The 22,837-nt window shown below is 44.7% G+C and overlaps 1 protein-coding gene across 1 annotated transcript in view; it reads left to right on the forward strand.

The window, feature by feature from the left end:
* The window catches only part of L3MBTL4 (L3MBTL histone methyl-lysine binding protein 4), a 206,273-nt gene that overhangs the window by 30,750 nt on the left and 152,686 nt on the right, over positions 1-22,837 (forward strand). The window contains 3 exon segments of the mRNA XM_032467410.1: positions 9,832-9,923; positions 21,355-21,459; positions 22,509-22,644. Coding sequence (XP_032323301.1) covers positions 9,832-9,923; positions 21,355-21,459; positions 22,509-22,644 — 333 coding nt within the window.

A 22,837-nucleotide genomic window follows, 5' to 3' on the forward strand; every position in this document is an offset into this window, starting at 1 on the left:
AATCTCACAGCTCGTTGAGCTGGTCACTCTGAAGGTTACTGTTTGCCATACACTTTTCCATATGCAGACCACAGACTCTGCCTCCAGCCGCTCCCTGTGCACCTCCAGGCTTCCTCGGACCAGCACCCTCTCCTTGTTTCCTTACAGAAACCACCCTGAGACTTATCCCACCACCTGGCTTTGGTTGCATCTCTTTCTCCAGCTTCAGGTCCCTGCCTTCTCCTATATCTTAGTCAACCTCTGTGTTCAGCGTCTCTCCAGGTACTGTAATTAGCGGCTTTGTAGAGTCCTCATGTCGTTTTACGTTTTGGTCTAGTTTGGTAAGGATTCCTCCTCTCTCCTTGAAAGAATACCCTCTCTCCTCCGTCCTGTTCTCTGGTTGCCCCTTCTCACTGTCCTTCACTGCTTGGCTTCCTTCCGTCCACGTCTGAAATACTGTGTTCCCTAGAATTCCGTTCTTGTCCCTGCCTGCTCTGTGCTCTGCATGCCCTCCCTGAGGTTCTCAGCCCCCCTGAATGCTAATGGCCACCAAATCCAAGTTCCCAGTCAGGATCTATCTCCTGAAAAATCTATTTTTAATGCCTCCTAGATAGTTCATCCTGCATATCCTTTAGAGTCCTTTGCATTTCGGAGATTTAGCCTCTCTGTGAATATGTTCATCCTGCTCTCTAAGCCTGTGCTGGCATAGTCATAAACTCAGCCTCCCGAGCTGGAAACGTCCACATCCAGGTCCTCTCTCCCTTCCCACCGACGTCCAGTGTGTCCAGCCCCACTCAGATGCCTACCCAGGTCCTTCTGCTCCCCTCAGTCCTCACGGCAGCTGTCTCAGATCCAGACTTCACCGTCTCCTGCCTGCTTGTTGCAACAGCCTCCTTTCTGCTCTATTATCTCCCTCCTTGTTCTGTTCCATCGTCTCTAAAACTGCAGCCCACGGTGTCTTTAAAAAAGAAATCTCAGGTGCCGCAAAACCAGCAACGGGCAGGGCAGAGAAGAAACAAGTCTAAAACTTCCCATGGCATTTCTTTACTGAAAAACTTCCACTGGTTTCACAGCACGTCTGTAGACTTAAGACTAAAATTCTTCCTGTGGTGTTCTATTAGATATTTGTTCTGCGAGAAAGAGAGATCACTCAGGGCTTCCTAGGGTAATGGGCTGTCCTGTAAAATTCACGTCAGGGGAGGATGGAGACGCTTGGAAGGCTGTGGTCAGAACATTGTCATCCTCCCTGTCTTTAGGGCCATCTGTGGCCAGAGTCTGGCCCTCACTCTGGGGCAGGAGGTCTCAAACATTAGCTGCGTCAGAGTCACCTGAAGGGCCTGTGACGACAGCTTGTTGGGCCCTACCCCCAGAGTTCCTGATTCAGTAGATGCCCCCAAATTTTAATTGCTGCCCCAAATTTGTATTTCTAATGATCTCCCAGGTGATACTGATGCTGCAGGTCTGGGTACCACACTTTGTTCCCAGACACATGGTTTGGGTTTCTTAACCGGTGCCTATGTATTCCCCAAAACACTGAGTCCCTCCAGATGTCAGATTGGAGTGATGTCTGTCTGTCTGCACATGTCTCCCCCCCTCGAGTAAGTGGCATGTGAGGACAAGAGGTGAGTTTCCTGTGTGGTGTCTCTACACCTGCTCTGCGCCAGGGAGGGAGCGATAACTGATTTTCGAATTCACTTGTCCTGAAATGAGACACAGCCTAAATGTGCAAATGAAGTGTTTCCGGCCTTGCTGCAGTGATGTGGCAGGTGGAATGTCAGTCTGGAGCTGCAGTTACATTCATGGAGCTGCTGTTCCGGGTTATCACCTCGTGGTGATAAGTCTTAACGGTAGGAAAGTTTTATCATCTCCAGTTGGTGCTGCAAAGAAAGGCGTTATTTATATCTGTGTGTAATAAAATGGGCTGGTTGCTACCGACATTGGTTTTTCCCATGTATTCTGAGGTTCTGCCCGACGAAGCCGTGTGCGGCGCGACTTTTGAAATGCAGTTGGAATACATTGTAAAGGGCTGTGTTCGTGGTTGATGGGATTGGAAAGGTGTTGCCCTGGGGCCCGAGTCACAGGACTGACTGACGCAGTTCTCTCCTTAAGAACGACAGTTATTCATTCTTCACCCCCTGACATTTGTAATTTTAGTCCAGAAAATCACTCATAAATATTGTGCAGCTTCCTAAGCTAGACATTCTTACTGCCAAGCGAGGGCTCCCCCTGTCGGCGAGTTCTCAGCCTGGGCTCTGCGCGGGGACAAGTGCGCAGGGCGGGGCCGGGCGCAGCAGCGTCCCTGGGGGCTTCTAGTGCTGGGGCTCCGAAAAAGACGTTTTTGTAGGTAAAAATGGGGCCATGCTAGAGAGAAATTTAAGGTCTGAAGAAGTCACCTAGCTAGATGAAACCAGGGCTTCTTTCCATATTTAAATAGCCTGATCTGCTTTCTTGTGATGGATTTTTACCAGAAGAGTTGAGAATAAAAATATACTAGCACACGCATATGGAAGACCATTCATATAAAGTCTTGGAGTAAAGGGTTCTTAAAAAAATTAATTTAAGTAAACTCAACTGTTCAGAACTTCAGGTCTGAAATGATAAAGCAGGGCACAGTGTGGTTCACAGAGTCTGAAAAGTCCCTCGGGTTGAGGCGGGCCTGGTCTGGGGTATATTGTACTCAACATGCGGACCTTTCTGCTGGTGGAGGGTCCTGCCTCGGTGTTGATGGTTACTGGCTGATCAGGGTGGTGGTTGCTGACGGTGGGAGTGGCCGTGGCGATTTCTTAAAATAAGACAGCAATGAAGTTCACTGCATCGAATGACTCTTTCTTTCACCAACAGTTTTTCTGTAGCATGCGATGCTGTTTGATAACATTTTACCCACAGTAGAACTTCTTTCAGAATTGGAGTCAGTTCTCTCTAACCCTGCCTCTGCTTTGTCAACTAAGGTTGTGTTCTGAATCCTTTGTTGTCATCTCAGCAATCTTCACAGCATCTTCACCAGGAGGAGATGCCATATCGAGAAACCACTTTCTCTGCTTATGTGTAAGAAGCAACTCCCCATCCCTCAGTTTTATCATGAGGTTGCAGCCATTCAGTCATGCCTCGTGCTTCTCTTCTAATGCAGGTTCTCTTGCTGTTCCTACCACATCGGCAGTGACTTCCTCCACTGACGTCTTGAACCCCTCAAAGTCATCCAGGAGGGGTGGAATCAACTTCTTACAAACTCCTGGTAACGCTGATATTTTGACCTCTTCCCATGAATCATGAATGTTCTTAAAGGCATCTGTAATCTGAGACCCACTCCAGAAGGTTTTCATTTGACTTTGCCCAGATGCCTCAGAGGAATCAGCTTCTATTGGAGCGATAAGTCTTACGAAATGTGTTTCTTTAACAGTAAGACTTGAAAGTTGGAATGACTCCTTGATCCATGGGCTGCAGAGTGGATGCTGTGTTTGCAGGTCTGAAAGCGGCATGAATCTCACAGTGCCTCTCCCTCAGGGCTCGTGGGTGACAAGGTGCATCAGCAGTGAGCAGTGATGTTTTAAAAGGAACAGTAGTTCTCAACAGTGGGCTTCAAATATTCAGTAAGTGATGTTGGAAACAGATGTGCTGTCATCCAGGCATTGTTGTTCCATTTTCAGGGCAAAGGAAGAATAGATTCAGCAAAATGCTGAAGGGCCCTAGGGTTTTTGAATGGAAAGTGAGCACTGGCTTCAGCTCAAAGACACCAGCTGCGTTAGCCCCTGACGAGAGTCAGCCTGTCCTTGGGAGCGCTGAGGCCTGGCGCTGACTTCTCCTCTCCGGCTGTGGGAGTCTCAGACGGCGTCTTCCTCCAGTGGAGGCTCTTCGTCTGCACTGAGCCCCGTTGTCTGGGGTGGCCTCCCTCAGGAGCGGTCTGAGCTGGAGCTTCTGGGTGACCCGCCGCTGCTCCTGCCTCAGCCCTTGCTGCCTCACCGGCGCCGGCGTGTTACGGGGGCGCTTCTTTCCTTAAACCTCGGGAGCCAGCGTCTAGCTTCAGACTTTCCTCCTGCAGCTTCCTCAGCTCCCTCTGCCCTCACAGAACTGAAGAGAGTTACGGCCTTGCTCTGGCTTAGGCTTTGGCTTCTGTCCCGACCACTAGGACTTTCTCCGTATCAGCAATAACGCGGTTTTGCTTGCCTGTAATTCGTGTGTTCACTGGAGCCGCACCTTTAACTTCCTTCAAGACCTTTTCCTGTGCGTTCACAGCTTGGTTAACCTTTTGGTAGAAGAGGCCTAGCTTTCAGCCTGTCTTGGCTTTCCACGTGACTGCCGCACTGAGCTTAATCAGCTCTAGCTTTTGATTTAAAGTAGAAGATGTGCGACTCTTCCTTTCACTTGGACACTTAGAGGCGATTGTAGGGTTATTAACAGGCCTAATTTCAGTATTGTATCTCAGGGAATAGGGAGGCCCTCAGAGAGGGAGAGAGATGGGGAAGGACCCGTCGGTGGAGCAGTCAGAGCACAGCTTTTGCCAGTGAAGTGTGGTACCGCGTATGGGTGTGGTTCACGGCTTCCCAAAACAATTACAATAATAATATCAAAGATTGCTGGTCACAGATCGTCATAACAAATATAATAGTAATGGAGAAGTTTGAAATATTGTGAGAATTACGAAAATATGGAGACATGAAATGAGCAAATACTGTTGGAAAAATGGCACCAATAGACTTGCTCCACTCAGGGTTACCACAAACCTTCCATTTGTTAAAAAAAAAAAAAAAAGCACAATAAAGCAAAGTGAAGAAAACCAGATATGCCTGTTTTTAAGTTTTTGAGAATCCTCCGTACTGTTTTCCATAGTGGCTGCATCAGTTTACAGCCTCACCGGCTGTGCACAAGGGCTCCCTTCCTCTACACCCTCACTAGCACTCATCTCGTCTTTTAGATGGTGGCCATTCAGCAGGTATGAGCTGAGATCTCATTTCTAGAAGGAAATTAAGGGCTACTCCAGTGAACACAAATGATAAGAAAGTGGAGCAGCCTTCTTGCTGATAGGGAGAAAGTTTGGGTGGTCTGGAGAGAGGGTCAGAACAGCCTGAAGGCGGGTCCGGTGGTCATGAACTCCCTCAGCTTTTGCTTGTTTGGGAAGGTCTTTATCCCTCTTGCGTTTCTGAAGGACAGGTTCCCAGGTAGAGAATTCTTGGTTGACAGTTATTTTCTTGTGATATTTTGAACAAACCATCCCATTCTCTCCTGGCCTGAAAGGTTTCTGTTGAGAAATTCACTGATAGTTTTATGAAGGTTCCCTTGTTCGTAACTTCTTTCTCTTGCTACTCTTAAAATTCTTTCTTTGTCTTTGAGTTTTGACAGTTTAATTACGGTGTGTCTCAGTGTAGTCCTGCCTGGGTTCAACCTATTTGGGATCCTTGGGGCCTCTTGGATCTGAAATGTCCATTTCTCTCCCCACATTTGGGAAGTTTTCAGCTGTTACTGCTTTAAGTATACTTTCTGTTCCTTTCTCTTTCTCTTCTCTTTCTGGAATTTCCATAATGTGAATATTGTTTCTTTTCGTTGTATCCCATAATTCCCGTAGGCTTTTTTCTCTCGTTTTCCTTTTTTTCTCGTGTTGCTCCTCTGACTGGGTGATTTCCCATGTCCTGTCCTCCAGGTTGCTGATTCTTTCCTCTGCACGGTTGAATCTACTTTTGAAACTCTCTATATTAAATTTTTCAGTTCAGCTGTTGTATTTTTGAACCATAGGGCCTTTGTTGTTTTGCTGGTTGCTGTTTCCTGATTAACTCGTTTTGTTCATGCATCGCTTTCCTAATTTTGTTTAGTTGTCTTTGTTTTCTTGTGGTTAATTAAACTTCCTTAAGAGAATTATTCTGAACTCTTTGTCTGACAGTTCATAATTCACCACTGGTTTAGGGTCAGGCATTGGAGCTTTGTCAGTTTCCTTTGCGGGTGTCACAGTTACCTGGTTTTTCATGATCCTGGATTCCTTATGTTGGTGTCTGTGCATCTGAGTAATGGGGCTCCTCTTCCAGACTGTGCAGCTTTGCTTTGTCAGAGAAAGTTCCTTACCAGTCAGCTCTGCTTGAGTTTCCAGTGTGTCTGCCAGTAAAGTCCTTGGGCAGTGGGGCCTGTTATTAGAGTTTATTTTGAGGTGAGGCACCTGTTCAAGCTCTGAGGATGAGGATGGGGGTGGGGGCTGGGCCAGTGGCAGGATGGGGGTGGGGGCTGGCCAGGAACAATTGGACAGGATGGCCGACTTGGTTCCTGCCCAGGGGAGGCTGGAGGATGGGCTCCACGGTTGCCCGGCCTCTGGTCAGGCCTGGTAGATGGTGGGGACGGGGTGCGCATTCCGTCGTGGATGGGCTGTGAGTTAGTGCCCTCCCTGGAGGAGGGCAGCCTGGGACCCAGGGCCTGTGCAGCTCCCTGTCTAGGGACCCACATCAGGCCCGAGTGTGTGCAGGTGGGGCCCTGGTTTTGCTCTGCAGACAGGCAGCTCCACGCTGTGCTGTCTGTTCAGGTGCCGATGGACACGGGACTGTTGAGTGGGCTTCTGGCTCCCTGTGTGCTCTGGCGGGTCCCTGGTGGGCAGGCTGTGTTCAGTGATGGGGTGGAGGCACTGTGAGTTAGATGCCCTGCCAGGGGCGGTGGGGGCAGCAGTCTAAAGCCAGTAAAGCTCTTTGTTGTCTCACCTCGAGCTGACCGGGCCCTGAGTTCCCTGGACGGGCCCCATTTCTCCCAGGAGCCGTCACCAGCCCTTATGGTCAGGTGGTCTGGAAGGCATGCGCCCCCAGCGACTGGGCTGTGACTCAGCACCCAAGGCTCGAGGGCCAGTAGCTGCCTCATCTCGGGATCTGATTCAGGCAGACCTGCACCCCATCAGTGTCTGGGCCAGAGTGTACCCCAACTTGGTCTGCAGCCGCACAGAACCGCTGGCTGGATCACTGCTTGCTTGGGTGATATAGGTGTGGGCTCAGTCTGTGGGGGCCCCCTGTGCCAGCGTTGCAGGCCCCACCCCGCCTCCACCAGCCAGTCCCCAGTGGTGAGCCCCGCAGGTGCCCCTGCAGCCCTTGTGGGGCAAGGTCAGAATAGGGGCTCCCGCGAAGTGACCCACGATGCTGGGGATGGGGGCTGGCGGGGCCCTGGCATCCTCTTTCTGGCATCCTCTTTCTGGCATCCTCTGGAGGAGCCTGGGACTCCGGGAGCCCAGGGTAGGGTGTGGCCCACAGTCAGGTGCAGCCTGTTCTCCCTTCTCCTGTGTCTGTCTTGGTCTCTCTGAGGTGCAGGGGGCTTCAGCCTCACCCCAGTCCCAGGGTTCTCTCAGGGTGTCCTGGTCTTGAATGATCATTAGTACTTGTGAGAGGAGCAGAGTCAGCAAGGACCTAGGTCACTGTCTTGGTGACATCACTGCTCACATACAAGTTTTTAAAGAACGCAGCTGTTGTAGAAAGTGAGATATTTACATTTGCTTTAGAGCCAACGGTGCTGTAATGTTTTCTTGTTGAGCTTATAATTGTCGTGAATTGCTTATATGAAAATAAGGCTGTTGAATAATCTTACCAGAGATTCTTTGGGGTTTGTCAAACTGCTTTGTCTGTTTAGCAGCATGAGACGTGTCACGTGTGGGGTAGGAGTGGCAGCGTCTCTCATGGCGTGACGGGCGGCAGCCTGCGCTCCTGGGTGTGATCACACAGAGTCTCACTGTTCCCAGACAGAGCAGGGAGCCCGCCAAGGACAGCTCTCTCAGCCTTGTTTGATGTCTGAGGTGCTTTCTGAAATTCTTATACCTTAGTAAGTGTATTTCTTAGCGAGAGCACATCAGTGTGCTCTGATAGATCAGTAGTAAATATTAATGGAAGAGCTCTGTGTATATAATTTAAACTAAAAGTTAATGATTTTTTCCTTACAGTCTGAGCTTAAATTACTCTTTTTTGTCAATTGTGTATACTACTGTCAAAGGGAAAAACAGTATATAGTATTCATTTATCTTTTGCTGACTAAACCAGGGACTGGGTTCTAGTTTTATTCCAGTGGACAGTATGCTTCTTGGTGCATTAAGAGGAGCTCAGAAAATATGTTTTTGACTGTTGAAAAGTCTGCATGAAATCTTCGTGCACAACTTGATGGATTTTTATGTTTGCTATTCCGTCAGGTGGCTCTGGTGTCCTGAGAGGTTTCAAATGTTGGACTTAGCGGTGGTCTGACCACCTGTCACCACCAGGGCTCTGGCAGCTCTGACCTTTCACTGTCTACCTTCTTCAGGCACATTCTGCAGCAAGATGAATGTTAGAATTAACACTCACAGACCACTTCTTACCAGTCTCCTCCAAGGATGTGTGTATGTGAGTGTGTGTGTTAGTGCAAGTGTGTGTGTGGTTAAATAATGCTTGTGAGGATTTTAAAACTGCAGAGAGTAACAAGTAAGAAAAGAATATTTACATTAATCCTACCACCCACGTGTAACCACCACTAATATTTTGCCGTTTCTTTCCAATTTCTTTTCTACACGTATGTTTGTATGTATGGATACATGTATACGCGTTGTGTCTTGCCCGAGGAAGGGGCTTTATGAGTATGTTGAAAACATGAATAGTTTAATATGTGTAATAATTTGTATTTTAAAATTTAGGGTAGTAAAATAATAAATAAATAGAAAAATAAATAAATAAATAAAACCCAGAAAATACTCAAGATATTTTATTATTTAAAAAGTGTACTTTTTGACATCTTTGTAATCATATATGTATATATGTGTATATGGTTGTATGTATATTTAAATATCATTTATTTAACTTTCTCCCATATTAATATTACTTCGCATTTTTGCTGTAACGATGTTGTGATGTACATTTTTGCCATCAACTTTAATCATGACTACTTCCTTAGCATATTAATCGTAGAGGAGGAATGACTGGACCATAGAATATAAACTTAAAATGTTACTAATCCTTTTGGCCAGATTTTTATTAATTAAAAATGATATTATTACTGAATTACAAAGGACAGCTGTTCATTTAGAAAATTTGGAAAGCAGAAAATTAAAGTACAAAGAAAACTGGGAAGAAATTATTTGTAATCCTGACACCTAAAGGTGACTTCATTTAAGATTCTGATTTACATAATTTTAGTCTTTTTTATTTCCATTATGTATTTTATCAAGAAGGATCATTGTGTTTCCTAAAACTGCTTTCTTTTTCATTTAGTAGTTTATCGTTGACATAGCCTTTCTCTACCATTAGACAGTCTGCTGCAGTGTAGTTTTATGGCCTTCTATTAAGATGACACGTCTGTTAGTGCATTTAATTAGCCCTCCCCTGGTGGACCTTCAGTTTGTTTCTGCTGTTTCCCTGTGATGAAGAGTTCTGTAACTGCATTAAGACAGATTCCTAGACGGAGAATTGCTGGTTCAAAGGATCTAAATAATTTTTAAGGCTTTTGACATACGTTTCCACAGTGCCTTTCACCAGGTTGTACCAGTTGACACTCACACCAAGAAGTATTAAACTGAGGGTATAACAAAAAAAGTATTCAAGTCTTTTGCCCTAAAATTACCCAGATCATCTTCAAGAAAGCCTGTGCCTGTTCCCTCGTCTTGGGAGGCGCGAGGAGTGCCTGTTCTGAGTGCCCCTCAGCAGGGTCCTGGGTGGGATGCATTCGCTGTCCCCTACGTTGTTCTGGCACAGGAAGCGCTGAGCACAGTGGTCACCCGATTTTACTAAACACTCGCAGAAGGTGGGCGATCAGGCTCTTCCTGTTAGTTGCAGGGTCTTCTGATGATCAGTTTAAGTACTGAGCCTGCTTCTTGGATTTACTGTCAGTTGCATTGTTATTCTGTCACTAATTGTCTCAAGAAGAGCCGCTGTGTTTCCCTTGCAGCCCCCACCGCAGCCGCGCAGGAAGCCTGGTCCTGGGAGCAGTACCTGCAGGAGCAGGAGGCGGTGGCCGCGCCCGTGGAGCTGTTTTCCAAGGTGAGCCGCTCGAGCTCATAGGTTCTCGCAGAATCAACACGTACGAGAATTCCTGAAGATGAAATCATCTGTCTTGGTGGAACCCAGCTTATCTGATCAGTAGGCTTTGCTGGAAAATGACATGACAAAGCTAATCACAGCCTCGCTGACTCCGTGTGTGCTCTGGGGCTGGCCCGCCTGGGTGGAAGCCCCGCGCCGCTACCTACCAGCTCTGTGACCTTGGGCAAGCCCTTCAGTCTCTCTGCGCCTCGTGTCCTCATTTGTAACATAGGGATGGCCGTACCTGCCTCCCTGGGTTGCTGTATGTGAGAAGGACACGGTGTAACAGGCACGTAATAAACACCAAGCGGGAGCCTTTCTTCTGCTTAGCTGATCTTACCTTGCACACGTCCACCCAAGGGCCTGGTGTGAGGCATCTGTTTTGATGTGTTGCATGGAGGTGTGGGTCAGGCAGCTTGTTAGGGAGACAGCGAACCCCTAAATCAGATCCTCCCTGACTGTAAGGGTGCCCAGAGCAGCCTCAGTGGACTTGCTGGACCCAGTGATGACTGGCCCCAGGGGCTTGCAGCTTTAGGGACCATCTCTACCCAAGGTACCCAACTCCAGAGGGCAAGGGTGGGATTTCTGTCCTGAGATAAACCCGATGGAGTGTAGTGACCGACTGTGGGCTGTGTAACTTGCACCTTGACGTTGTGAGGTGTGACAGAGCCCTGGGCACCGAGGGCAGGTTAAGGTAGCGGGTCCCCGTGGAGGGTGCGGGTGGCGTGGACGTGAGCGGGCTGGGCATGCAGGCCGCGTGGTTCTTTGGCTAAAGACAGGACTTAGAATTCCTGAACTCTGGTCTCTGTCTGCTGGGAAGGTGCCAGTGAAGCATGAGCACACGGGGAAGTAGACATGCCCGATGTGGTGGCTGCCTTCATCTTCACTCGTGATTTCATGGGCAGGCCACCCCTGCTTCTGGGCTTTCTGTGCAGAGTGCCACGTGAGACTGGGCTGAACCGCTAATGTGCTTATAACGTGGTTTCTCAAAAAGTCTTGCCGTCTCATTGGGGTGTGAGATATGCGCAGAAAACGTGATAACGGATAATGCTTTGAGGAAGAGTTGTCAGTTGTCCATGAATGTTCCTTGTCCTGCTCTGCGTGCCCGTGATGATGTCTGATTTGTCGTGAGGATGGGACATACAGTGCTTCCCTGACTGCACATTCTAATACACACGTATATGCATACATGCACTACATGTAGGCGATACATGTTACATTTATATGCCAAGATGAAGTCAGCATGATTCATAATTGGAAATTGGTTTCAGTAGACTAAAAAAGGCGGGTGGTTGATGCCAGCCCCCCAAGAAGTAAGATCAGACTGGACTCAGTTTTGTGTTGATTCTGTGCCCTTGACAGTGAATGTTCATCTCCATTATTGTAACAGTAATATTACGGTAAGTGTTCAGGTCAGCCAGCTGAGATGGAACTCTTCAGCTTTTAACACTGAGAATGTTGAAGGTAAAACTTTAAATAGTGTGCATATCCTGAATGGAAAGCTACTCGAAAGACAGTGAGTATTGTTTTACTTTTAGTGTGTAGTTTCCATCCTGATATTCAGCTTTTAGAAGATATGCCAGTGACACACACACACCGTGTTAATTGTCATGCAGATCAGAAACGGATTCTACCAAGAAAACGTGGACGTTTTTAAAGAAGAGTACACTTGTTTTATTTGCAGGCACGGTTTTTGCATGTTGAAGGTCTATTTTAAGTTTCTTTTTGTACAATTATTTTTTATAATTTATTTTACCATCTGGAGTAATGAACCTACAAGGATATAAACACCTTCTGTTGACATAGAAAATTTAAAAACATTTTTCTCTTCATTACTGGTGAAATGTGCCTATCTTGATTTGATTTAAACTTTAAAATGTTGTTTTCTTTTGCTTTGAGGCTGGCTTTCAAAACACCTCTCTGTCCTCTGAGTTCCTCCTGCCGTCTATGGGGAGGTTCTATTTCCTCATCCTTTCTAGCTTCTGGGGGCCACCTGCCTTCCTTGGGATGTGGGCCCACATCACTCCACTCTCTGTTTCTATCCTCACGTCTCCTGCCCTGGTCCTTCTGCCTCCCGCTTCTAAGGACGCTTATGATGGCACTAGGCCACCTGGACACTCCAGGACGTCCCCCCATCTCCAGATTCTCCACGTAATCACGCCCACGAGGTCTCTTTGGCCATGTAAGATACCAGAGTCACATGTTCAGGGTAGGATGTGCACGCCTTTGGGGGCCCCTGTTCTGCCGGCCTCAGGTGCCACCTCTTCCCCATGGCTGCTGCTGGTCCGTCCCCACCCCCAGCCTGAGCAACATCTTATGGGTCAGCTCCCTCCCGTTATTCTCCCAGGACCTCTGCTGCCCTCATCTGTGGTGAAACAAAAGAGTGTAACATCGTCCTTGGTCGCTCAAGACATTGGTCCCCCCTGGCCGTAGCCACAGTGCTCTCCTGCATGTCTTGAGAAAAATTACATTAAGTTGTTCGATGGGAATTTCAAACACAAGACATTCGAGGGCGGGGGAAAAGTGTGTTTAGAACCAGGACGTGCAGTCCTTTAGGCTGGTTGATGGCTGGGACTCTGGAGAGCAGAGCGAACGCCCGTTCATGTCCATTTCTCCTGTTCTCCAAAGCCCTGGATCTGGGGCAGAACTGAAGATGCGCCCTGATCTGTGGCTCAGAGCCCTCTCCCCCTCTGAGAACCCGCCCCTCTGAGCTGTGGGACTCAGAGCTCTGCGGCTGTGAGGCAGTTCAGCGGGTCTGAAGCAGTGGAGCCAGCAGACGGATCAGGGTGCTTTCTTCTTCTCGGGGCGGGGGGGCCTGAAGCCCCGGCACACAGCTTATCTGCAGCCCCAGCTGGAAGCAGAACGTCATGTTCAGAGGAAGGGAAATTAAAGGAAGAAAGTAGTGGCATTTGGAGTCAAAGGTGGACCGTCCCCGGCTCTTCTCCCGCAGTTAAAGGACATTGATGTTACACATATCCTCATCCCCTTTCCCCAGGAGAGTTTAGTTATTCAGGAAAAAATATATGGGTTCATTGTTTTAGACACTAGACTCAGAGGATTTGTAGGATCCACTCAGTGACGGCCAGTGAGTTGTCAGACAAGTTTAGGAGTTATTTTTAAAAGTTCTCTCTGAGCAGCTCTTTGTTTCATACTGTGTGGGTTCTTTTCCTTTGTTCATAAGGATCTTTGTTAGTCTAGAGCTGCCTGAACTCAGCAGTGCTTCACCCGCTCTGGTCTGTGCTTGCTTTCTGTTTCTGAGACTGTAGTTCAGTCAGTGGTTAGGTTAGGGCCCCTGGAGATACAGCATATGTACAGTCGTGCACACAGACGTGCACACACACGAGCCACACTGCTCGTCGTCAGTCGGTTCCAGGGGACTGGGAATTCTTGCCCTGAGATTATAGTAGATTCACGAGAACACAGTAGGAATTACGTTTACTAACTCATGGAAGAGCACTTCTGTTGTGCCGTGGATTCTGTGTTCCCTGTTTATAGAATGCCTCTCGGTCTAATCTTGACAGCAGTTTGGGATTCAGAATTAATCTATGGAAAATGTTCAAAATAACAAGGAAGTGGTCTCTAAAATGAGAGTTTAAAAATACACAAGCAGCCATCCTTCACTGCCATCCTCACTGAAGCATTGCAGCAGATTGTGTTTAATTATGTAGGTGATGATTTTTCTCCATCAGCCTAACAAATAGGTGGCAAAAATAGGCACCACTGTGAAGAGGCAGAATCTGAAGCCCGCCTCGCCGCCTGGCTGGGTCTTCATGATGAGCCACTGCGGTGAACCGCTGTGTTCTGCTTATTGAAGTCTCATAAAGAAAGAGGTCACTTAGTCACTGGGTTGGTCAGTGGTCGATTCCTGTAAAGGACAGCCATGTGGTTCTTACTGTTTTGTTTTTTTTTTTTAAGTCTTAGACCCACTTTGAACATTTAATGTGAACTATTGATATTCTCCTTAAAGAAGTGCTTATATTCATTTGCAGACTAAATTTTATATGAAATTTCGGTTTCTGGAGTCCTTGAAGTCATCATGGGCCCACCCCTGCTCCACTGTTGGAACAGCCGTATTAAATAAATAAGAGTACCAAGAAATAAACGTGTGTGCGTGTGTGCGTGTGTGTTTCAGGTTCTCCGTTTTCTCTGTGACTAAAGTGGTTCTAATATTCTTGATAATTTCCACTCTCAGCTCAGGCAGAAGTCATCGTTTCTTGAGGGAAAGGCGAGGAAGGTGTTTCCTGACCTCTCCTCGGGTGCCGGTGTCTCTCGGTGAATAGACTTTGACGATGAAGCTTCGTTACAGGGGACCCGGGAGGGCGCTGAAGCTGTAGCAGCACACCAGAAAGTTGGAATTGGTACAGAAATAGTAGTTTTCATGGCTGTTCATCAAGTCCTTGGAGGTATCAGTAGATAATAATACTACAGAAGTCAATGAAAATCTGGAAATTTCTTTCAAGTCTGAAAGCTGAGTGGTCCGTCTAAATTCCCAACCTTCCTCCTCCTCTGTCTCCAGCCGGCCAGGCGCATTTTGCCTCCTAAGCAGGTACTGAGCCTGCCCTGCCCCGGACTCCCAGCTCTTGCTCGGCATTGGTTGAGGTCCTTGTTATCATGTGTCCAGGCTGTTGCAGCATCCCAGAATACACTATAACTTTGCAGGTGCACGCACAGGCCAAGGTTTGAATTCGAATTCCAAGTTTTCACTGACTAGCTGTGGAAACGGAGCAGTCCCTGAACTTCTCTGAGCCTGTTTGCTCATATGTGAGGTGGGACCTGTGCCAGTTCCGATACAGGGCAACAGCCACTACAGCTTACATGAGCTGAATTGGAGGCTGTGCAGGGTCCACGGCAAGTTCTCAGTTACTAGTAGATATTAAAAGCCTCCTTTACTGTTTTTCCTATTTCTCATCTCGCTACTTTTCTAATCATTTTTCCATATCACCACTAACAAGATCTTAATAAAATGCAGTAATGTTTTTTTTTTTCCCTCCCCAGTGCCTAAAAACGTTTGCTAGTGCTTCGTTGACTAAGAATAAACTGAAAGATCCTTAACAGGACGTATAAGACTTCTCGGGACGGGGTCCTGCCTCCTTGTCGAGTTTCTTCATCACTTGATTGTGCGTGCGTGTGTGTGTGTGTGTGTGTGTGTGTGTGTTGATCTTTTTAAAAAAGATTGGAATGCCATTTAAAAATTGTAACAAGACAGAGGAGTATAAAGATAAATGGCTTTCTCCCTGCAGGCTCCCCACTCCAGGTGAACCACTCAGAGTAATTTGATGTGTGTGCTTCCAGATCTGTAGAGATGCGTCCTGCAAGTTTACACGGCCCTGTTTTCCTCTCCTGGTGCTTGCTCTGTGTCCATCAGCACCTCACGGCTGTGGCACACCACAGCAGACCAGGTCCGTGGCTTGCTGTTGTAATAGTTGCGTTGTATTCTGTTACACTGTGTCTGTTTTCTCTCCATCCAAAAAGTTATTTTTATATGTGCTGTTGTGGTAGAAATATGATTGTTTTCCTCCCCAAATGCATAGTCAGGGGTCCCGATGCCACGTATCCTTGCTCTCCTGATTTATTCCACAGTAAAGCCCCACATTCTCCGTGGCACTGTTTTCAGATGTTTGGTACCGGAGGCTCATTTATTGGTCGTATAGCATATACTCGGACCTCCAATTTTTCACATCTAAAAAACTCATCCTAAGTTTTGATTGTAAAGTAAAAGTTGAAAAATTATGAAGTCTTTAGTGTTGCACGTGACCTTTCAGAATGACCTAGCACAGCAATTAACTGTCCTTTAAATCCAGACACACACTGTGGCCTCAGGCACATACATAATCTCTTGGGCCCCAGTTTCATCTGTAAAATGTATATAGGGTTTCATAGGGTTTTTTGAGAATTTAATGAATTGGTATGTATAAAGGGGATGGTATTTGAACAGGACATGGCCCAGAGTCATGTGCTACAGAAGGGCCTGTCGCATCAGGGGCAGCCGTATACGGCTGGTAAAGGGTGGCTCATGCTCCGTACCAGCTCCCTCACTCTTTTGTCTTCATTTTTGTTTAGTGAGCAAGTTGTATCTAGCTGTCATAGGCTGTTGACGGTGAGAGCATGTGTTTGGTGGTTCTTCACGTAGACGTGGACTGTCTTGGGTGTTCAGATCAAACACAAACCCAGACTCATTGTGTTTTATCAAATGCTATGTTGACACATTATATGGAAACCCTGGCAGGCCAGGTCTCTCTACTTCAGAGAGAGCTGCAAATGCCTTTGTAACTTTCTCTTTGATTGTACTCATTTCAGGAAAATGTTTTTTTTTTTTTTCCCACCTTTCCTTCTGTAGTATTTGAATTATCTTTTTGCACTACCAATAACACAACTGATTTTTTTTCCCCATTGACTAAAGAAAATCATCAAGCGTCGAGAAAAAGTTAAATTCTCTGCAGTCGCGCTGTTTATATTACAGTTTGCCTGCATAAGGTTTCCTGATCGCTCCCCTCTTTCATTGAAAATTGTAACATTTCAGCCCTGGAGATACATAGTGAGATGATTTGAGATTTTGAAGATGTTGCTGAGATAAACCATTTAAGAAGGATGCTGAACTCATGGCAGTGATCTTTGGTGTTATAAGAAATTTTGTTTTTATCATCTGCATATAAAATTCCCGGGAACCTCTCCCTTTGACTGCCTTCATGTGAAGATAGGAAAACCGTAAGCCTGTGGCCCTGGCCTCAGTGGCTGTGATTCCATTGCCTACCCGGTTTCCCCCACTTCTTTTAACTAATGAATTAAGATCAGGGAAGTGTGGTTGGCTGCCAGCTCTGGCCCCGGGTAAAGTAGGAGGGAGCCTTGGCGTGTGGGCGCTCTTCCGCGCACATGGTTTCGTTAATGCTCTGCTGGTGTGGTGGCCGCTGCTCTTCTGCAGTCTGCGTAGCAGCTCAGAGCCATCAGTACAAGATAATCTCTGCTCTTGAATGGGGTTCTCAGTGATAAACAGTAAAATGCCCGGATTTTCTCACATGTGTCTACCAGCTCCCTGAGAGTTGTTCCTGCTGCACACTTGTGACTTTGTCACCCGAAGGAGCAGAAACCTGCTGGCACACACCTGTCAAAACGAGTGCCCGGATGCATTACATTTCTTAAAGGAGTTTTGTCACTGGCCTGTCTTCTTTACTCTAGACATGATGTTTCATTTTTGTTTGTTTTTTTCCTAATGCTCTGACTCATTTTATTTTTAAAGACTAGTATGTCATCTGTACCTGCTCTTGACATGAGGTCTGGAACTTTGGATAATCCTTCTTCTCCATCACTGTGGCACATTCATCACTTTCATCCTAGAAACCGTTATTTCGCAACAGTTGTGAGAAAACAAAACAACTGAACTTCTGTACCCAAGAGCATGTGGCGCGGGCCCTTCCGTGGAAGTGTCCTTGAGGCCTCTCGGCCTCGAGCCCAGTGAGGTTTCCCATATTGTTGCTGCTTCCGTCCCCTTCGTGGGAGAGATGGTTGGCAGGCTTTCGGGAGCCCCAAGTCCTAGGCTGTGCTCTGCCACTAAACTGGTGTGACCTTGAAAGTCTCTGAACTTGAGTTTATCTGTAAAAGTGTGTTTCAGGTCCACAACCCTTATGACTTTCTATGACTGAATTTAATGGGCTATTGTTTGCCTTAAAGTGTGTGATTCCAGGTCCCTTTTTTCATCCTAAAATACGATTTTATAAGGAGAGCTATCAACATTCATGTTCATAAAATGTAAGATTTTTTAGAAAGGGAAAGAATCTTTATCTGCTATGATTAAACCATTAACACAGAAAAGAGGTTGATGAAAGGCAGTGATATTTCTCGCTAGATGCTGCCTTTCGGATTGCTAACATGGCTGTTTTTTGGGTTTTACTTGAAACCCTCCCAAGGATACTGTGGCTGCTTTAGTCCTATAGCATTCCTCACAGTGTTACATAAAGCTCCCAAATGTTCAGTTCAGAAACCATGTGAAATGCTGGCAAGAACGATGTTGCATCCTAGCTGTCGACTGTGATCCATTACCAGGGTCTTGAATTTACCATTCATGTGTGGTAAGCGGATATAATACTGCTCAGTGTAACACTGGTTCCTCCCCATCCCCAGTTTTACATCTTTCAGTTTTGTTAAAACATGAAAAATGTTCTTTAATTTTCTGTAGCTTCTTAATTTCCTTTCAGCATCATTAACATCTTCTCCCCAGTCTCCCAGTCTCTTCCCCTTTGCCTTTTCTTTTCCGTGTTGTGTGTGTGCGTCTGGATATGTGTGTATGAGTGTGATGCTTTTTAAGTTAACTGAGGAATTTCAGAGCAGCGAGCAGGAGGTAGTCACAGAAAACTTGTTAAATACAATCTGCTGGGAAACAGAGCAGAAGTGAGAAGAAGGCTGGGAGAGTTAAATACACACATGACATTTATTTTTGTAGAAATAAAATATTCCCGAGAAATCATTTATTCTTGCCATTTCAGTTTTTTTGGTTTTTGTCATCTTCTAAGTTTTTTCTTGGAAGCATCTGAAATGATCTGTGAATGCAAGAAAGTTTTTAACTATATTTTACAAGCCAATTCATGAAGATGTGAAAACAATTTATGTTCTAAAAAAAGGCAGGCACCCAAGTCTGGAAGAAGGTTGAATGAACTATGTTCCTACACACAGTGGAGGGCAGGGCGGCTGTAAGGAGGGTGTGGACAGTTGCTGTGACCTGACTGTGACCTGACTTTGACTGGTTTCCAGGAGACACTAGGAAGTGAAAAAAGCCAAGTGCAACGCAGTGTGTAGTATGCTATCTTTTGTGTAAAAAGGAAGGAAAGGTAAGAAAAAGTATTAGCATAATTGCTAATTTTTTCAAGAAGAAAGCCAGATAGGATAAACCAGAAAAGAGCAAGGTTGGTTACCTGTCAGAGGTTGAATGGGGTGGGTAAGGTATGGAGGGCGAGATCCTTCCTTGAGTACCTTTGCATGTAGCTTTGACTTTTGAAAGCAGGTTCATATTCTGCATATTAAAAATCACAATAAATTATTAAGAACTGAAAGAAAATAGGAACAAATGAACTAAGTCATATCTCAAGTGACTACTATAGCTACCCTGAAGAGAAAAAAAAAAGAATGGATCCAAGTTGATTATGAGCAGAGTTTTTAACTGAGGACCCCATTCTTGGATGGCAGAGCAGGGAGAGAGAATTGCAGACAAATCCTGAGCTCTTTTTGCAGGCTTGTTTATTACAGCAGCAGGTAAAAGAGGTCTGAACGTGCAGTGGATGTGCCACAGGATTTAGGATATGAGTGAGTAAGGGTGCCAAGCTTGTTACAGGACAAGGACAAATACAGAGTGAAGAAGAGCAAGCCCTTTGGGGATGGACTGGAGTTAGATGTATCTGTTTGGACTTATTTATGGATATATGTGCACATATGTACGTATGTATAAGTGTTTGTGTGTGTGTGCTTTGTATGTAACTGTAGTGAAGGAACTGGAGAACGCTAATTTGTGATGGAAATGAACGTCACCAACGAACACGCTGCCATCTGTGGTTGCAGATGTGCTCTCCTGAGAAGGACCCGTCATCACCCATGTAGTGTGCTGGCCAAAAATGCATGTCCTGAATCTGATCACGGGGAAACATCAGGCAAATCCAAAATGAGGAACTTTCTATTTTGAAAAATAGAAGAGGGAAAAGAGTGTCTTCTTTGAAAATGTCAATGTTATAAAAGATAAAGAAATGCAATGGAAGATGTTCCAGATTAAGGGAGACTAAAGAGACAGGCCTATTTAATTGAATATTTGACCTTAAACTGAATCCTGCTCTGGAGGGGGAATGTGTTATAAAGTGCATTGTTGGATAAATTGGAAAAATTGGAATATGAATGGAAGATGAATTAAAAATACTGTATAAGTGTTAAATTTAGAGAAGTTGATAACTGAGCTGTTGCTAAGAGAACATTCCTGTTCTTGGGGAAAATAAACTACTCTTAGAGAAAAAATTAGTATTTAGGGGTAAAGAGCCCTCAAAGGGTAAAAACATCCCCTGTACGTATATGTGTATGTCTGTACATCCGTATCTGTACACACAGAGACACCTGAGGGCCAACAGAAATGATAAAGCAAATGGGGTGGAATGTTAACAGGAAATAAATCTGGGCAAAGGCTGTATGTGTACTCTGTACTGTTTTGTTCTTGCAGCTTTTCTCTATGTTTGATGTTTCCAGATAGAGATTTTTTTTCCAAAAGAATAAATTTTACCCTAAAAATAGGCATCCGTATGATAAGCAGTCATAAATATTAATACAACTAGTGATTAAAAAGCAGCTCTAGATCTAACCGTACTAGATCTTCCCCCTTCTCCATTAGTATACTTAGAAGTTTATTCTCAGTTAAGAATAAATTGACTGGTAATGCTGAATCATCTCAAAACTAGTAATAATACAGCAAGCCTATGGGAAACAAGACCAATATTAAAGAAAATAATGGAATAAATGAGGAAGTCTGTTAAGTAGATTCCATTTATAATAGCAATAAACATAAAAAGTACACAGAAATAAATGTTACGACGTCTACATGAAAATTAAAAAAAAAAAAAACAGACCAAATGATTAGAGTAAATTCAGAGGGAACAAGTTCCAGAATTTAAAATCTCAGTATGATATGGATTGCTCTCCAGATAGACTCGTTATCAGCAACTAACACAATGTGATATAGGCAAACATGCCAATAAATAGAATAAAAAAGGCCACAAATAGACCCGCAGACATGTAGAAACATGCTGTAACAGAGGACACTCTGCAGGTCAGTGAAAGTACGGACTGTTCAAAAAAGTTTTGTCGAACGATTTGTTTTCCATATGAAAAAATAGAGCCCTACCTCACACCATAAAAAAAAAAAATCAATTCCAGTCGTATTGTAGGTTTAAATATGAAGAATAAAAGCTTTAAAATAACCCTAGGAGACTATCCATGTAACTGCAGGGCTGCAAGGGATTTCATAGGCTAGACGTGCAGCCTGTAGAGGAAATAATTGATGTATTTTGTTACATTAAAATAAAATTCTCCACAAGGAAGTCATCATAAACAAAGTGAAGAGCCAAGTAATCATGCCAGTCAACACAGGATTGTTCCCAGAGTGCAGGAAGAGCTTCAGATCATTAAGGAAAAATGGGCAAGAGGAATAAACGGGGAGTTCACACACGCAGTTTGGCAGGTGAACTATTTCACAGCGCATACGACTGACCAAGCCGTCTTCGAGGCCAGATATGTGAGAGCAGCCTTCTGTCTTTAGCTGGATTACTGGGCTTCCAGGCTAGTATGATTTTGTGCACGGCCGCACCAAGTGTTTTAATATCAAATCGTGAAGGTATTTTAGTGGCTCATATTGTATCGTGGAATTTCACAGGACCAGTCCTTTCCGGAGCATGAAAATGGCTTTCAGGTTGGAATGAGATTAGAAGGCGTTGACCCCCGACATCCATCTGTGTTTTGTGTGCTTTCTGTAGCTGAGGTAAGACATGGTGTAATTGTCTTGGGCTAACTGCACAGTGACAGAAGAGAATTTTCCAGAGAATGATGAATTTGAGTGCTTTGTGTTGTAAACAAGTTCCATTACATTATGGATTTATTTTATTCAGTGATGGGTGAAATATGTTTTTTAATGATTTTTTTCCTTCTCTGAAGATTAATTTTCTAAGTCCCTCATCACAAGCAGTTATTCTTGATTTAATTGGTAAATAGTTTTCACCTGAGATTGATAAAAACCCGGGAATCCCACAATGTTGCTTTTGTCTGTTAAAGGAGACATAATTATTCAAGTTTAAGCTGCACTAATGGGAAATGTGTATGAAAAATATCTATGCATATGAGTTACATATTTATAGAAATACATGAATTTTATGAAAATTATATAGCATGAAGAGCCATTGATGGAAGTAAATGGCTTATAAAATGTAATATTTACCAAACATTTTATATTAAGTTGGTAAAATACCTCTATATTTTAATACTATCAAACATAGAAAATCTGTTCACTTAATTCACCGATCGTAGCTATTAAACGTGTATAGCATGTGTAGGAGATAGGTTTCTCAGACTGCTTTATTATTTACTGTGTATACTGGATTCATATGTTTTTGAAATAAAGCCACGCCCATTTTGGTTTTGCTCTGTACTTTAGCTTCCATGGCCTTGGGACATGAGTCTAAGCCAGACAGCAGGAGATGGTATTTCTGAAAGAAATGTTTGATAGGTATTGAACGAGTAAATAAACTTGTTGGTGAATGGATATGTTAATTGTCCTCAGATGCCTAGGCTGAGAAAACGGATAATTTTTCTGCAGAAAAATTTTCGCTTCTTGAAAGATAGTGTCAATTTTGTCAACATTTTGTGTTATCCAGATCATCTATAAATTTGTTCTCTAATACAAGCACATTTGGATGTAGGGATTGGCTCATCTACATTGATGGTGTTGACAGAATAAATGAACGTTTTGTTGACTTTGTGTACACTTCAAATGCATGACTCTTACTGAACAAATGCATACATCCCATTTTTCAGGTATGTGGTTACCGTCTAAGGCTTCATTTTGATGGTTATTTAAGCTGCTATGATTTTTGGATCAACGCTGGTTCCCCTGACATCCATCCAGTAGGCTGATGTGAAAAGACCAGGCACGAATTACACATCCCTAAGGGTGAGCCGGGATGGGAAGACAGTTTCATTTGAACGATATTTTATAAGATACTGACACGAGAGCCTGGTGTGAATTGATTTTCAAGATGAAAGTGTGATCCACGAAAAGCATTAAGACTGCAAGGATTCCATTTTTAGAAATAAATAAATATCTTTAAAAGAAAAGCATCAATGACTGTTGAGGTCAAATATTC

Source organism: Camelus ferus, chromosome 24 (assembly GCF_009834535.1).
Source record: "Camelus ferus isolate YT-003-E chromosome 24, BCGSAC_Cfer_1.0, whole genome shotgun sequence".
In the NCBI taxonomy this organism is placed as follows: domain Eukaryota; kingdom Metazoa; phylum Chordata; class Mammalia; order Artiodactyla; family Camelidae; genus Camelus; species Camelus ferus.